At 37.4% G+C, this 15,005-nt stretch overlaps 2 protein-coding genes and 1 non-coding gene across 3 annotated transcripts; 1 reads left to right on the top strand and 2 right to left on the bottom strand.

The window, feature by feature from the left end:
• Positions 1 to 252: 252 nt before the first annotated feature.
• LOC105126377 (dicarboxylate transporter 1, chloroplastic-like) lies at positions 253 to 5,162 on the bottom strand. The gene is made up of 3 exons (XM_011027227.1): positions 4,025 to 5,162; positions 1,242 to 1,463; positions 253 to 991 (listed from the first exon to the last, which is right to left on the bottom strand). Exons 1-3 carry the CDS (start codon positions 5,135 to 5,137, stop codon positions 629 to 631), a joined length of 1,698 nt encoding a protein of 565 aa, XP_011025529.1. The 5' UTR covers positions 5,138 to 5,162; the 3' UTR covers positions 253 to 628.
• A 2,392-nt stretch (positions 5,163 to 7,554) lies between these two features.
• On the top strand, positions 7,555 to 7,636 carry TRNAS-GCU (transfer RNA serine (anticodon GCU)). The gene has a single exon. It is a non-coding gene; the product is annotated as a tRNA-Ser (tRNA).
• Positions 7,637 to 9,434: 1,798 nt separating this feature from the next.
• Positions 9,435 to 12,440, bottom strand: LOC105126376 (transcription factor MYB46-like). Its single transcript, XM_011027226.1, has 2 exons — positions 11,724 to 12,440; positions 9,435 to 10,426 (listed from the first exon to the last, which is right to left on the bottom strand). The coding sequence occupies exons 1-2, from the start codon at positions 12,002 to 12,004 to the stop codon at positions 9,709 to 9,711; spliced, it is 999 nt and encodes a 332-aa protein (XP_011025528.1). The 5' UTR covers positions 12,005 to 12,440; the 3' UTR covers positions 9,435 to 9,708.
• Positions 12,441 to 15,005: the final 2,565 nt, after the last annotated feature.

The following is a 15,005-nucleotide window of genomic DNA, read 5'->3' as shown; positions in this document are numbered from 1 at the left end:
AGCGAATGGGAACATGATACTTAGATCTGGTGATGGAAAAACGGTCGGCAACCAGACATGCTGAGCAATCGACGGTTTAAACATCGTACGGGAAACCCCGATATATTAGCAAAATACATCTGAATCTGTCCAAGTCAGGATATCAATGGAATGCAATTATGAAAAAACCAATACCTCTTCATGGAACAACGTTGTAATGGATTTAACACCTCCGCCGAAATCACGAATCTTAATGTAAATTTCCAGCCACTAGACGAAATATAAAAGAGGGTAAATTTCCAAGAAAAAGGATATGTCCTCATGCCACCAAGAAACTATAGCGACAGAAAAAAGACCTTCACGCGTCAGATTTTTCTATGTAATTATTTGCAGGCAGTTGCTACGCCGTGAAAAAATTCCTGGTACAAGTTCTAATTTCTGATCTAATAAGACCATGCGTATACCACCTTTCTGACCGAGGTCTCTACCAAGGCCACCGAAAGATTATTTCCCAGGAAAAGAATTAGAAACAAAAATCAACAACCTCTCTCATCAGACAATAAATCAAGATGTGAAAATATCATCTGATGGTGAATAAGAATCGGGGATATTGCTAAATCTTGGGTCATCGGATTTCCATGATCACCCCTCACCACAAGCCAATGAACTTCCACCAAACCCCTCCAACCCCAACCCAGATAATTATGTTGACAACAGATATGATGAACCCATAGCCCCACCATTTGGCCAGAGGTACATAGTTGGCACCATAGAAAACAGGTGCAGATCCGATTCCATAGTGTGTAAGGCCGCCCATGAGGTTGGAAAAGAAGGCGAGCACCATGGCTCCAAAATATGGAGGAGTGCCTAGAGCACTGGCAACAGACAGGAATGCTGTAAACATCGCACCGATGTGAGCTGCTCCACTTGCAAAGAAGTAGTGGGAGTAGAAGTAGAGAAGAACCAAAATCCCAAAAGATAGCTGCCACGATAAACCGAGTCCACCAACAAACTGTAAAGAATGCAAATAGTTAACAGCAAGTACTCCATGGTCCATACTTAATTCTAATGCTATGTTGAAATTCACAAGTTCACGTTTGCATTCATCTTGCTGAGAAGTTTGTTCCTTAAAATCCTTTTTTTTTCCTCCTGTGCATGTCAACATGCAAGAGGGCCACTGAAGTATATAATAAATATAAGCACTCACTGATAATTGGAAACAACGATGCACAATGAGAAACCAGTAAGAGAGAAACACAAACCTTAACTACAGTTTGGCTGAACCAGGAGATGAGACCATATTTGTTAAGATACCCAGCCATGGCAATGAGGGCAGCAAACCATGTCAAGGTATCCCAGGCAACTGCTTCAGCTAAGCACTCCTTCCATGTCACTACACCAGTGACAAGAAGGATGGACAATCCAAGAATAGCGGCAGTAACAGCATCCACATTCAGCATCCCACCAAAAATCCAGAGGCCCACCTAAATTGAGAAGAAATAAAGAAATCATTCACTATTGGAGACAGAGCACAGTATCAATAAACATGCAAAGCAGTACGTAGAATTCATGACAACACAAACACATAAAACACATCCACTAAATCATGAACATGGTACCCAAAAAACAGCTGCTCTGTAGTATATTATTCAAAGAAGTGGTTAGCATAAAGAAAAAGGGAAAAAATGTATTTCACATGATTTCGTGCTCGCTCAGCTGCCATAGTTTTGTTGTGAGAATGCATCACATTTGAATGAAAACACCCAGGCAACAAATTTACAGGTATTACTTTTGAAAGCAAAGTACTAGCTTGGCATCAACCATGATCTGATGATCATGCAACAGACAACAGTATATATGTTGTATATAAATCAACTAATGGCACGCTAATAATCCAATTGACTATACGACATCACAAATCTCTCAAATCAGCCAAATGGACTCCGTCTTTGAAAAGCCATATGTCCAAAACATATAATCAACACAGGCCCCGAGAGAAAAAAACAAACAAACAAATAATGGTCCGAAAATCTTCAAATTTCCATCTAATATCAGTAATGAGAGCACATTTACAACATAAGAAACAAATGAAATCCAAGGTCCCAACCTAGTTACTCTAACTACTCCCCAAATGTCCTGGAAATCTATTGTTTCCAACTCTGACCAAATATAGGAGCTTTCTTCAACAATTGGAATTATTGTGAAAACCAACTGTTCAACTACCACCAAAGAGTATTGATACATGGAGAATAAAGTCTGCCAGGATGATATTCCTTTCAAAGAAGCTTGATGGGATGTTGGCTGACAAGTCAAGTAAATTTATCTTGCACCAAAGATTCCAACCTCAAAATAATGCAAACACTCCTTCAATAGAAGCTTGAGTGAGGTCATGAGAAAGCACCAAGAGAATTCCCCTAAACCTTGAATTAGCTGCAAAGTTGATAAATTTAAAAGTTCCTAACGACATTAACTTCCCCCATGCTCATCTCTGAAAACACATGTAACATCCACAATACCTTACAAAAGAGCCTGGTGCCTAAACTGTTGCTACTTCGGTGTCCAAGAACAGAGTTCCTCTTGATTAAACTTACTATTCTACATAAGAACTCCATGAAGCACAAAACTTCTCCAGCCCTTAAAAAGACACTATTGTCCTAACACTGACAAAGAAAATTAACGTACCAGAACATTCAGTAGATCCAAATCATTCCTCTATACCTTGACCATATTCCATGAACCACTGCCAAAGGTCATCACAAGTTTAGCTGTGTGGAAGGATCCTCTCAAAGTGCACGAGCACAAAAGACCCATTATGGACGGACACTTAATGACTATTATCATGCCAATGCATAATTAATATATTCTCCAAAATGACTGATAAAATACCACTTAGCTAACACTCTTTGCAAGAAGCAGAGAATGCTTACTGCTGACATACTAGTTTCTACCTATACAACGGCCACAGAACTAGTAGCATCACTACATTCATTTAAACCAAGAAACAAATTGAACTATGCCTTCAAATCAACAGAAGTTGCATTATGCTTACAGTGGAAAATCAGCTCACACATAACACCATTAGAAGCAGAGCCTATTCCATTTAACATTATCAAGCAGAGCCTAAACTAATTATCATATTTGTTCCAAACAGAAAATAAAATTAAGATGGCAGATTTAAAAACAAAATTAAAGCAGATTTGAACACAAAAGGAAAATTATACTGTGAGAAGCAAGGTGCAGTTGCCAGCCACTGTAATCTCATTTTCAAAGATAGCAACCCAGCTAAACTCTTAATTTCAAATTCCATACTCAAAAAAATGCAAATATGCCTCTATGAGAAACTCAATCGTGGAAAAATCACCTAAGTTCTAAGAAAAGATCAAGCTACTGCTAAGAAAATCTCCCTGGGCCATGAATTGGCTGCCAAGTTGCGCAGATTTATGACTCTAGATCACAGACATTCCCTCCTCCTTCACAATAAACACATCTAAAATCCCCAACCATCTGTTATCTTCGAAACCCTTTGCATATATGAGAACCCAAGCCAGAATTGATTTATTACTTCTGCAGCTATGAACAGATTTCCTTCCAAGACACAAAAATAACTTTTCAAGAAGTAAATTAGCAGGGCTAGACTAATGCTGCATAAGAATTCATCATCAATAATGCAAAGACCAAATATAGCTAAACAATTCTCCAGTCTCTAACAAAACATCATTCAACTAAACATTCAAGCATACAAGCAAAATTTTCCAATGACCCAAATGCCATGTAATGTACCTTAAACAATTCTCCAAAATGTCCAAAAAACACCACCCAGCTAGCAATAAATGACAGAAAAGAAGAATTATCGCTAACTAACAGCTGATGGTTATACCTAAACAAAATACAACCAGCTATTCCTATCGAAACCGATAAACAGAGTAAAGGGTGCATCAGCATCAGCAAATTAAATTTGCGTAAGCATGCAGTAGACACCATTGCACCAAATTAAGCAGGATGCAATAAGCAAAAGACAGATATAAAACAGAAACGCAAACTATACCGTGAGAAACAGAGTGCCAGCCATAACAATTTCATTAGTAGACATGGGTCCCATCTTCTCCAACTTCTCCCTAGCCAATTTAGGTGCATCAGGACTAGTCTTGACAGTTGGCGGATAAATCAAATACAAAATCAACGGAACAACAATCAACGAAACCAATCCAGGCACAATCGCAGCCTTGGCCCAATCCGTCCACCCAATTGTTTGTTTAATCGTATTTAATGTCAAAGTAGCACTCAGAGGATTCGCAGCCATAGCTGTCAAAAACATGGAAGACGAAATCACTGATGTTTGGAAACAAGTTAACATTAACCACGAACCAAGCTTATGCTCCGTCCCATCACCCGCATTACTACCACAAGCAACACAGAGTGACTTCACTAACGGCAAAAATATTCCTCCTGCTCGTGCAGAAACAGAAGGAATCGCCGGCGCTAGTAAAGCTTCACTAAAAACAAGACTGTAACCTAACCCTAACGAAGAAGATCCAAACAGAGACACAAATTGATACGCAATTCGGTTACCAAGTCCGGTTTTGATAAATCCACGCGCGAAGAAGAAAGCGAGTGCAATTAACCAAGGGATTGGATCACCGAATGCGGAAAACGCTGCGGAGAAAGTGAGGGTTTTTGTTAGAACTGAAGCGCCTAAACCCATCAAAGCTACAGCGCCGAGCGGTAAAGGTTGCGTGATGATTCCGACTATTGTAGCAAGAAAAATTGCGAGCAGTTGCCATGCTGGTTTCGTAACTCCCGCGGGAACAGGAACGAACCAGAGAATGACACCTGTCGCGATGGATGCTAGTAAAGGTTTCATTGCTGCTCCTTGCCATGGCGGTGAGGCAGGTGTACTTGATGTTGGTGCGGGTGATGGTGATGCTGCAGAGGCTGATGCTTTTACTGTGAAGTTAGAGATTTTCCTGGTGGTTGTGGTGATTTTAGATTTGGAGAATCTTGGGAGTAAGGGAGAGACAGCAGAGAGTTTTGGGAGATTTGGACGGAAAGGGAGGGGATGTGGTGCGGTGGATCTCAGGTGTGAGAGAGAGCGGGGTTTGAGACAAGGGAGGGACTTGTTGAAGGAAAGAGAAGATGATGTCAGAGCAAACGACGCCATTTTGGGGTATGGCGTTCGAGAGGAGGGGTTTCAGTCTTCACTTCTGTTCTGTACACTGCACAGTGGTTTTGAAGGGAAGGGAAGGGGCTGCACAGTGGTTTTGAAGGGAAGGGAAGGAAAGGGAAGTTTTGAGAGGTGATTGATTGGCGTTGATTTATATGGGAAGTAAGGAGGGGAGGATCTGAGCTGTTGGTTTTTGATCGAACGGTGGATACGATGGATGGAATATACGGGCTTTTCTTTCTTTCTTCTTTTTGTCAGTGGGGTGAGCTTCGTTAGTTTCGCCCTGGAGTTGAAGTGTCCGTCCAAGATCTTCCGATTCACCGGCCCATGTTGTCAGTATTTGTGGCAAGGCTCGTTGCTAGCATGCGCAGGTGGAATTGAGGGCACTTTGTTAACGTGGTAGATTGTGAGTGGATTGGGTTTCTGAAGGAACGTAGCCTTTTTGGTGATTGTGTACAGTGAAGTAACTGTGTGGTACACGTGGTTATCTATAATTGGTTGAGAAGGCTTCAGGTCAGCATAGTGGCTTATAACCAATATTTCCACCTTGACTTGGAAGGCATTGAATGGCCAAGAAGCTTGGAAAAACAGGGGCCAGAGAATCCAGGGAGATGAAAAGACGAGAGGAGGCCTGGGGTTATGGTGGCCACAGAAATACTCGTGCAAAGATTGTAAATAAGGCGAGCTGGATCTAGCGCAGCAGCAGGCAGTGAGAGAACAGACAAAAGAGGATGTGTTACATAAAATTCTGATTTTTTTTAGCAGAATTTTTTTTATCTTAATTAATTTAACTTAAATTATATTCTATGATAAATTAATAATAATTTTTTAAAAAAAACATAAAAATATATTAAGTGGCTTAAATCTAACAATCAAATCAGATACAAAATAGTATTATGTCTTGTTACAAAAACAAATACAATAACATTGGCTTTGATAATAAAAAAACTTAAAAGTTATTGGATTTAGTTAGATAACCGAACGGACTTAGTGCTATTTGGTAATGTTAGCCACGAGACCCAACACTTTTTTTCTTTTTCTTTTTATTCGTAGAACATTTTGCAAGTCACCTTACAATCTTTTTTCTAATAAAATTTCACTTTAATCTTAACTTCTTCACCCAAAAATAAAAGAGTGAATTGCATTCCTGTGTCTTAGAAGCAAAATAGTGATGAAGTAGTGATGATTTTTCAAATATTTTTAATAGATATAATCAGAAGCTAAAGTATTAGACATTTTATCAAGCAAGTGGTTGACTACTAGAACTTCTAGAGTAAAAAAAAAGGCACCAAACATGGTAAAAATATATCGAGAAGACTGAGCATTTTTTCTAGCCTAAATTTTTTCTAGCATAAGTGAGAGAACAGACAAAAGAGGATGTGTTTCATAAAATTCTGATTTTTTTAGCAGATGTTTTTTTCTTAATTAATTTAACTTAAATTATGTTCTATGATAAATTAATAATAATTTTTTGGAAAAACATAAAAATATATTAAGTAATTTGAATCTAACAATCAAACCAAATATAAAATAATATTAAGTCTTGTTGCAAAAACAAATATAATAGCATTAGTTTTGATAATAAAAAAAACTTAAAAAGTTATTATTGGATTTAGTTGGATAACCGGACCTAATGCTACTGGATAATGTTAACCACAAGACCCAACATTTTTTTTCTTTTTCTTTTTATCATTTCAATGTAGAAATCATGTGTAAAGACAGAATCATAAAGCAGCCAGGCCTCTGCCTGTTTGTGCGTGGTGTTTCTGATACGCAGTATCAGAACGGTTTTACAAAAGAAACATGGCGTGAAGGAATCAGAACGTTCTCTTCTTGCTTCCCTTTCGTTTGCTTATGATTTGCACGCGGAGAAGATGCTTTCCCTCACCTTTATGCATGCAAAAACAAAACCATTAATTGGAAATTGGGAGTTGTCTTCAAAAGAAGAGGAAAATCATAATCATGCACTTTGGCACTAATCTAAACAGCACTAAACACCCTTTTCCTTTTCTCTTTTGTTCAAGCAATACAAGGTATACACTCCTCATTTGTCTGGGTTTAGCGAACAAGCACTGACCTTTTACATCATCAAGTAAAAAGCTTGTTGTTGAAAAAGATATTACAAACAATTTGTACTCAGTACACTGGGAATCAATCGCTAAGCTAATTTTTTATTTGATAAAACAAGTTTTTCGCTTTCGTCGAAGAGGATGAACAGGAAAGCAGAATGCGAAGGCCCATGTCATATGTAACAACAAGATATTTAACGGGTCAGACTTGAGCATTGTAGAAGCACAGACGCACTATGTATTTTCCTCGCATTTTATTTAAACTAAATTGCTTCGTTTCTACTGATTTTGGGGCGCTAGATTACATTAATTATATATCTAGGATGAAAGAACCTCGGTACCCCCGACGCTTTGGCCGAGTGGTTAAGGCGTGTGCCTGCTAAGTACATGGGGTTTCCCCGCGAGAGTTCGAATCTCTCAGGCGACGGTCTGTTTTTTCTTAATATTTTTTGAACTGACACCACACCACGTCACCTCCCAGTTTAGGGGCAGTTTTGGAACAGTGTTTTCCCTTTTCTCTTTTATTTTTTGATATTTTAAGATTATTTTAGCGTGGTAATATAAAAAATAAAATTTAAAAAATAACTAATGTTATTCTCCTTAATACCCTTTTACTTTAGTTTTAGCACGTTAGCAAAATTATTATGAGCTAACAGAGAGTTAGCCCAGTCAGCATTGCATGTCCTACCCCCATCCAAAATCGAACTCCTCTTGGTTAATTGATTGCGTCTAGTACTTTTTCGATCCGTGAATTTGCCTGTTACAACTTTAAATTAAAAGTTTCTTTTATTTTTTTATTTTAAAAATGTTTTTTAAACAATTATAATATTTTTTATTTTAAAAATATTTTTAAAAAACTTATAATATTTTTATTTTTTATTTTAAATTTATTTTTTAAATTTTTATAAATTATTTTAATACACTGGTATTAAAACTATTTTTTTTTAAATAAAAATTATTATTTTAATACATTTTTAAAATTTATTTTTTAAAAATAATTATTATTACATTAAACACCATAGAGCACCGTAAAGCCCATTCCTTTCCATGGTTGCCTTTCATCTCCCTCCCTTGCCACATAAAAGGGAAGAATTCTGTTCTCTTTGCGCCTTTCATTCTCTTCATGGAACACTGGAGGTTTTATTTTATTTTCTCGAGTCGGATTTATTTCATGATGAGAAACATGCCATATATATCACAAGAACACAACAGTTTAATTTGCAAGTATATACATATAAATGTATGTATATATACCAGAGCCACATGCACACGACAAACGCCATTAATCCATTGAAAAGTTGGGTGTCGGAGGCTAACTATAATCATGGTGGATCAGGGGGAAAAAAAAAACCTGACCTCATTGACAAGAAAAATAAACAGCCATTTGCCCAGTGGGCTAAAAAGTCGTCATTTGCAGCCAACAGAGCCTTCCAATTCCCAGATCAAATGACAGCATTAAAATTCATGCACAGGTTAGTTCTGCAATTTTAAGTGTATATATATTAACTCTAAGAGATAAATGAGGGAGAAGAAGAGCTGATCTCTTTATATAAATGTCGGCATTCAACATGAAATGGAGCGATTGATCTCTTGATCTTAGTATACGTGTGTGTATAGGACTATATATATAAATTCTTCATCTAACTGCTGCTACCTTTGCTTTATATTCAAGTCTCTCGCGCGAGCTAGGTTTTGCGTCACCATGTCTTTTTTATTCTTTTGACTCCAGAAAAATATAGGAGCGATCCTCTCATTGCTTTATCCTTAGACATCATTGGCTATGGGAAAGGTAGAGTTATAATTACTCTTGGAAGCAAACCCTATATGGGGTGACTAACCAGTAAAATAGTCATATGTAGAATGAAAGCAAGCTGACTTGATATGCTAACGTGATTATTATGGCTCTAAGTGGACATCTCATCTAATTGATTAAACTTCATTAGAAGAAACCATCATCTTCTCCACAAAAAAAAAACATCTGGAGGCACATAATATATATATAAAAAAATCTCCATGTATTTGTCAATTTATGGCACCAACCTACTTAATATCCCACTAGCTAACAACAACTTCCACTCCTGGACTTTTTAATTGTGTACATCTCACGATTTAGTTAAATTAAACTAGGTCTAGCTAGGTTCATGCACGTACGCACCAACTAATCTCTTGGTCCCTGTCTACAAAGTTAACATACTTTCTCAGGTACAATATTGTATCTGTGCTCGAGAGGTAATTAATGGCGAAATAGCAATAATATCATAAGGTACGTAAGTTTACATACAAGAAATGTTGGGTCACTAATTAATGTATAACTCTCCTGACCTTTATTCCATGCTTCCTGTACCTCATCGGAACTATACACGAAATTGCTAAGTTTCTTGACGAAAAAGGATAGAATACAAGGGTTGAGTGATAACAGTATTTGAAGGGTGAATATGTGGCGAGGCCGATCTAAACTTGAAAAATTATATGTGTATTGGGAAACCATTTATTCAACGATCATTGGAAATCAAGGAATGGAAAGGCCGAAACATCCTTCATCAGCTCTTCCAAGTCCCACTCCCCCACTTTTAACTCTTCTGATCCGTGCCATAAGTTCCCCATCTGATCAGCAGCTATGTTATCTGTCTTGTTATTACTAGTGATGTTGCAGTTTTTGTGGTAAAGACTATTCACAGGACTACTATATGAGTACTTGTCAGTGTTGTTTTCCTGTATATTCTGGGTTTTTGCATTTTCCTCCATGCAGCTTACACTCTCTAAAGGAGGAATCTCAACATTAATACCTTCAAAGATCCCTTCCCCATAAAAACCATGATCACCACTGTTAAGGACTCCAACTTGAGCCATGCATGGTGGTGCGGTAATGGATTCGTACCCACTTGCACCACCATACATGTTTAGGCCATGATCATAATCGAGCATAGGTAATAATGGGTCCATCATGGTATTTAGAATCATTGCTTTCATGGAGGTTGCTAACGATGACGAAGATGACAGTGAAGGATCCATGTTCATGGAGAAAATGCCTTGTTCTTGCATGGTCGACATCAACCCTCCCATGACATCTTTGCTAGGCTCCGAGGATGAATCACTTGTGTTTGGTGATGCATTGGATGACTGCAGATTCTTTAATCTCTTCTTTATTGTTGAATTCCAAAAATTCTTGATTTCATTGTCGGTTCTTCCTGGCAAGCGAGCCGCAATTTGAGACCACCTTTAAAAGGCAAAGAAATTACATAATCAATAATTTAGTTTCAAATAGAGTTCAAAGAAGGAGTCTTAATATTCTATTCTTAGACTCGTGCATGATCTGCATGGATCGAATATTTATACGACTTCAAGAATGCCGATGTCATTTTCTCTACTTACTTACAGTTAGCTACACCTGCCCTTGTAATTCCAAGGACAAAAATACTGCTGTACTTTTTTATTGTTTATACGAATTAATTAATGCATGGATAGCTTGGATGCTTGAATCCTAAGACAAGAATATTGATATATAGGTGCCGTGTCTTCAACTCTAAAGACAAATAAAGACCATTAACTTGGATGCTTGAATACTAAAACAAGAACAGTACTGTTATATATGTAGGTGGGGTGCCTTCAACTTCAAAGACAAACAAAGACCGTCAGATAAGTGTCTTTATCAGCTTGTATACATGTCTTCCATGGATACCAAGGCATTTGGCTAGCTGATTGGCTCTCCCCAAGTTATGATCTAATCAGCAGAGATGACTAATCCGAGTCTGTGTCTCAGAATTTCAAAATATGACAGCTAATTGTCCACCATAACTTGTGTAATGAGAGAGCCAAAAAAAGAAAACTCTGGTTATTGTACGTGAATTTTCTCGATTGATTTGATTGCATTTGTTAACTTTGCCTTTAGAGATAATAGAGGCAAGTGCGTGGAAGCTTGACTTAGTGGGGATAAATAACCAAGATATATATATTTCCCCATAATTAATTTGTAGCAGTTCTCTACTATATTTTTATCTATTAAGTATTAATTAAAGGTTGCTAAGACAAGGTATATAAAAATATTCAAACCGTTAAAAAATATTTAGACTCGATATCTCGAAAATAATTTTATACTATATCTGAAAGGACTTGCCTTTGTTCTCCTAGACAAAAGAATATAATCTTGCTCATCAGCCTCCTTGCCTCGTATATATTATTGATGGTATACAATATATATTTTTCTTTTCTTAGGCGTGTCATATGGCATTAGTAACAGCTGTTTATCAAATTATTTTTTTCATCTCTGTTCATGTATTAGCAACAGCTTGAAAAAACTCCAATATCCCCTCATCAGTACTGTAGAAAGTACTGAGCTTGAAAACTCTCCTTTGTACACCCACCCACTAAAATCAAGTTAAGATATTCTTTGAACCCTTGTTGCTGAATTCAAAAAAGCAGTATGCTAATAATTAACAATAGTTAACAGATGAGAAATTAAGGGCAAAGGTCGATCAGCAAGTGAATAGAGTTAGCAAGGGATAGTAAGAACACACCTATTGCCAAGAAGGGAATGCAAATGGATGATCATCTCTTCTTCTTGGGGTGAGAATGCACCTCTCTTGAGATCAGGCCTCAAGTAATTAATCCAACGAAGTCGGCAGCTCTTGCCGCATCGCTGCAAACCAGCATTCCTTGCCACATCACTCCAGCAACCTTGTCCATTGTTTAGCATGTAGTTCATGAGCTTGTCATCTTCCTCTGGTGACCACAAGCCCTTTCTGAACTTGTTACTATTGTTAACGTTGTTCTTCCCAGAGGCCTCTGGCTTCCTCATTTTGAGAGCCTTTGGATCCTGTCACTAGAAAGGTGATCTATATCTCTTCCCAACTGGTTTGATGTCGATTAGTTAAGACTTTATAGAGTGGCAGATTATAAGAAAGAGAAAGAGGAGGCTTGGTAGAGTGGGCATGATGATCATGATTTTGATGATGGTTGTGGGGTATTGCTTAGAATATAGGAAAGAAAGAGAGAGAGGGGAGTTGGTTGATGAGTCTGAGCAGTAAAACGGTTTGGAGAGGGACGGCTAGAAAATGAGAGAGATGGGTGGTCGTCTTGTCTTTGACTCCATGATCTTGTCCTTTTCCATTTCATTTTTCTTCACTCTAAGGTAATCATCATACATTGTGCCATAGAGAGGCAGCTGAAGCTAGCTAGTCAGAACACCCACGGAAGGGCAAAAAAAAAAAAAAAAAGGAGTTTGTTTCATAACTAAGCCAAGATATTTGCTTCCACTTCACATAATCTTCCAACCTCTCTCTCCATGTCCAGCATCCACACGTGTAATTGAAGATAGTGAATTAGATAATAGAGAATATATAATTCTCCAAAAACACATGGAAAATGTTCAATGGACCACATAATTGGTGATTCATAATTTGGCAATGGATGCACAAGTTGAGGCCTCAATTCATAATAAAAGCATCCAAGAGTAGAAAAGACTCCATCCTTCCAAATACAAATCTTTCATTATTTTCATGTGAGAAATTAAGTTGAGGAAAGAAGAGAGATGACATTTTCAATCACCCTCTTTTAATATCTTGTTATTTAACAGTTTTTTGATGTCATTTCTAGAATTGCATATGAAAACCGCAGAGCATTTTTTCCATCTGGAAAACACTGTGAAAGTGGTTAGCTACCTACCCTGACCTGTGATTTAGGACTTTCCTTTCTGCTGTGTAGCCTAGTCCTGTGTCTTGTAGCTAGAGAAAATCAAACCAGTTTCCTTAACTATCCAGTTTTCCAAAATTAATATTTTTATCAGCAACTAAAAATTTAGTAAATCATGTTAAAAGAAGGGGAAATTAAGTAGTTCTCCATTAGAGATCAACCATGTATCCACACCAAGGCTGTACTAGTACTGAGCTACAGCTCTTGAGATGTTGCCTGAATTCTATGTGTGGAGTTCTCTAATCCCTTTAATTCCTTGTGATATAAGCAAGCGCGGTTCTTTTCCTTGAACTAATTTTAGTTTTCCATTGACATATTCAATTACAGTACGTGCGAGAGATGAATTAATTAATGATGTGAAATAAAGATGAAAGAAATGGTGAAACAAACAATTGACTTTTTTCCTGACCTTTTTCTAATTAGACTAAACAAAATCACTTTGCTTCTGTTTTATCGCCAACCAACAAAGAGAGAAGTACGTCTGCTTTCATCTAAGAATTTAACACAAGCAGACATGACATTTAAACCTATACTAGGCTGGGAATTCAGAGTTATGGTAGTAATACCGAGGGCAGTCGACAGCAAAATGGGGTAGGTTTCTCTACTTGCATTCCGGGCTTAAGAGAATCATCTTCTAGAATGCGAGGAAATTATATATGCTTGAATCACCTCCCATCTGCCAAACTCACCCCATATATAGTCCAGAATTGGTATTCTAGAACGCAGCTGTGATGATTTCAATATCACAGCAAATCATTTCTCTTTTTCTATACAAATACCTGTGCATAATAGTTCAAGGTATAATGGGAAAAATTCAACAGTTCTCAACACTGGATTGGCAAGGCATAAAGGCCAGATAGATGTTAAGCATTATTGGTGGACACCACAAGAGATTGTCCAAACCCAGACGTTAACCAACAAATATAACACGTACAAGTAGACCCCAAAGGCTCAAATGAGCAAGGATTGGAGTTGAGAAAACTGAATAATGTGATGACAGGTGCCATTCATACATGATCCTGTACTTTGTTCATCCTCAATCCCGTGCCTGATTTTTCTTTTTCATTGTTTTACCAATCACTCCCAGATTCCAAAAAGGTTAAAGGAAGGTCATAAAGTTGTAAAGTCAGTCCAGAAAAGGTTAAAAAAGAAGTACCTGTGAGGGCCAAACATCAATTAAGTGGGGAAGATGATAGGGATTCTACAATCACATTAAGTACTTGTTGAACTTTCATGTGTGGAAACTTATGATTTGTGGGGGTGTAGGTTGAAGATCCATAATATATGGTGACCTCACCATTTTGATCCATGAAGTTAAAGCACATCATATTGTATTGACTTCAAATAATCTCATGATTACTGTATTTCTAAATTATACCTTTTACAGAATGGCCTCTCTCCATACTGAACCAAAAATACAAGTAGCTAGGTGGTCGTGTATAAAATCCATCCATTAGGGCATAAAAAAAAAAGAAGGAAAAACAATCTTTTTAAAGTTTATTTTTGTTGCAGTATATATCACTGTGATATCTAAAGTAAAGCCAGATCATAAATAATGAAGTAAGAAAAGTCCCAGGGAAATATTGGACGGCACTCCATTGTCCCAACGTCTTCTATGCTTTCTCTTTACTGTTCTCCAAAGCTTCGTCTCTATACCTGTTATGGTTTCTCGTCATGATCGAGCGAATGCCTTCGAGTTAATGAGACTGGCCCAATGAGGATGGTCTTAATTCCAGGTCACAAAAGCAAATTAAGATGGAGAATTAATCGAGGAAGATTCCCAGCAGGACTAGGATATATATTTGATCATTTGAGTTAAAAACAACAAAAAAGAAACCCATGGAAAAAGCAGAGATCATATTGGCAGGGTAGTATGCTAAATGAACAAGAAATATGCTTCTTCTTCTTTCTTCCTTTCAGACCACTTTCAGTTTGAATAGGAAGGACGGAACATGATCCCAATATACTGATCTTTCACAGCATCAACAATAGACAGCACAAAATATTTAAAGGAAATAAGGCTTTACAACTTCTTCATAGCTAATCTATTTATTGTCCGCAGTACAGCTTAACAAGAATGGTTCAATTTATTATAAAGATACAGTTTT

The sequence above is a fragment of the Populus euphratica genome, unplaced genomic scaffold, assembly GCF_000495115.2.
Source record: "Populus euphratica unplaced genomic scaffold, PopEup_1.0 scaffold78.1, whole genome shotgun sequence".
Taxonomy (NCBI): domain Eukaryota; kingdom Viridiplantae; phylum Streptophyta; class Magnoliopsida; order Malpighiales; family Salicaceae; genus Populus; species Populus euphratica.
Note: the sequence above shows the minus strand (reverse complement) of the source record. Positions and strands in the feature narration are given on the sequence as shown.

Coding starts and splice junctions, on each gene's coding strand:
- LOC105126377 (XM_011027227.1), bottom strand. CDS start 5,137: ATGGCGTCGTTTGCTCTGACATCATCTTCTCTTTCCTTCAACAAGTCC. Junction 1,464..4,024: donor CTGGCACTCTGTTTCTCACG/GTATAGTTTGCG, acceptor TTCTCAATTTAG/GTGGGCCTCTGGATTTTTGG. Junction 992..1,241: donor TCAGCCAAACTGTAGTTAAG/GTTTGTGTTTCT, acceptor CATTCTTTACAG/TTTGTTGGTGGACTCGGTTT.
- LOC105126376 (XM_011027226.1), bottom strand. CDS start 12,004: ATGAGGAAGCCAGAGGCCTCTGGGAAGAACAACGTTAACAATAGTAAC. Junction 10,427..11,723: donor CATTCCCTTCTTGGCAATAG/GTGTGTTCTTAC, acceptor TGCCTTTTAAAG/GTGGTCTCAAATTGCGGCTC.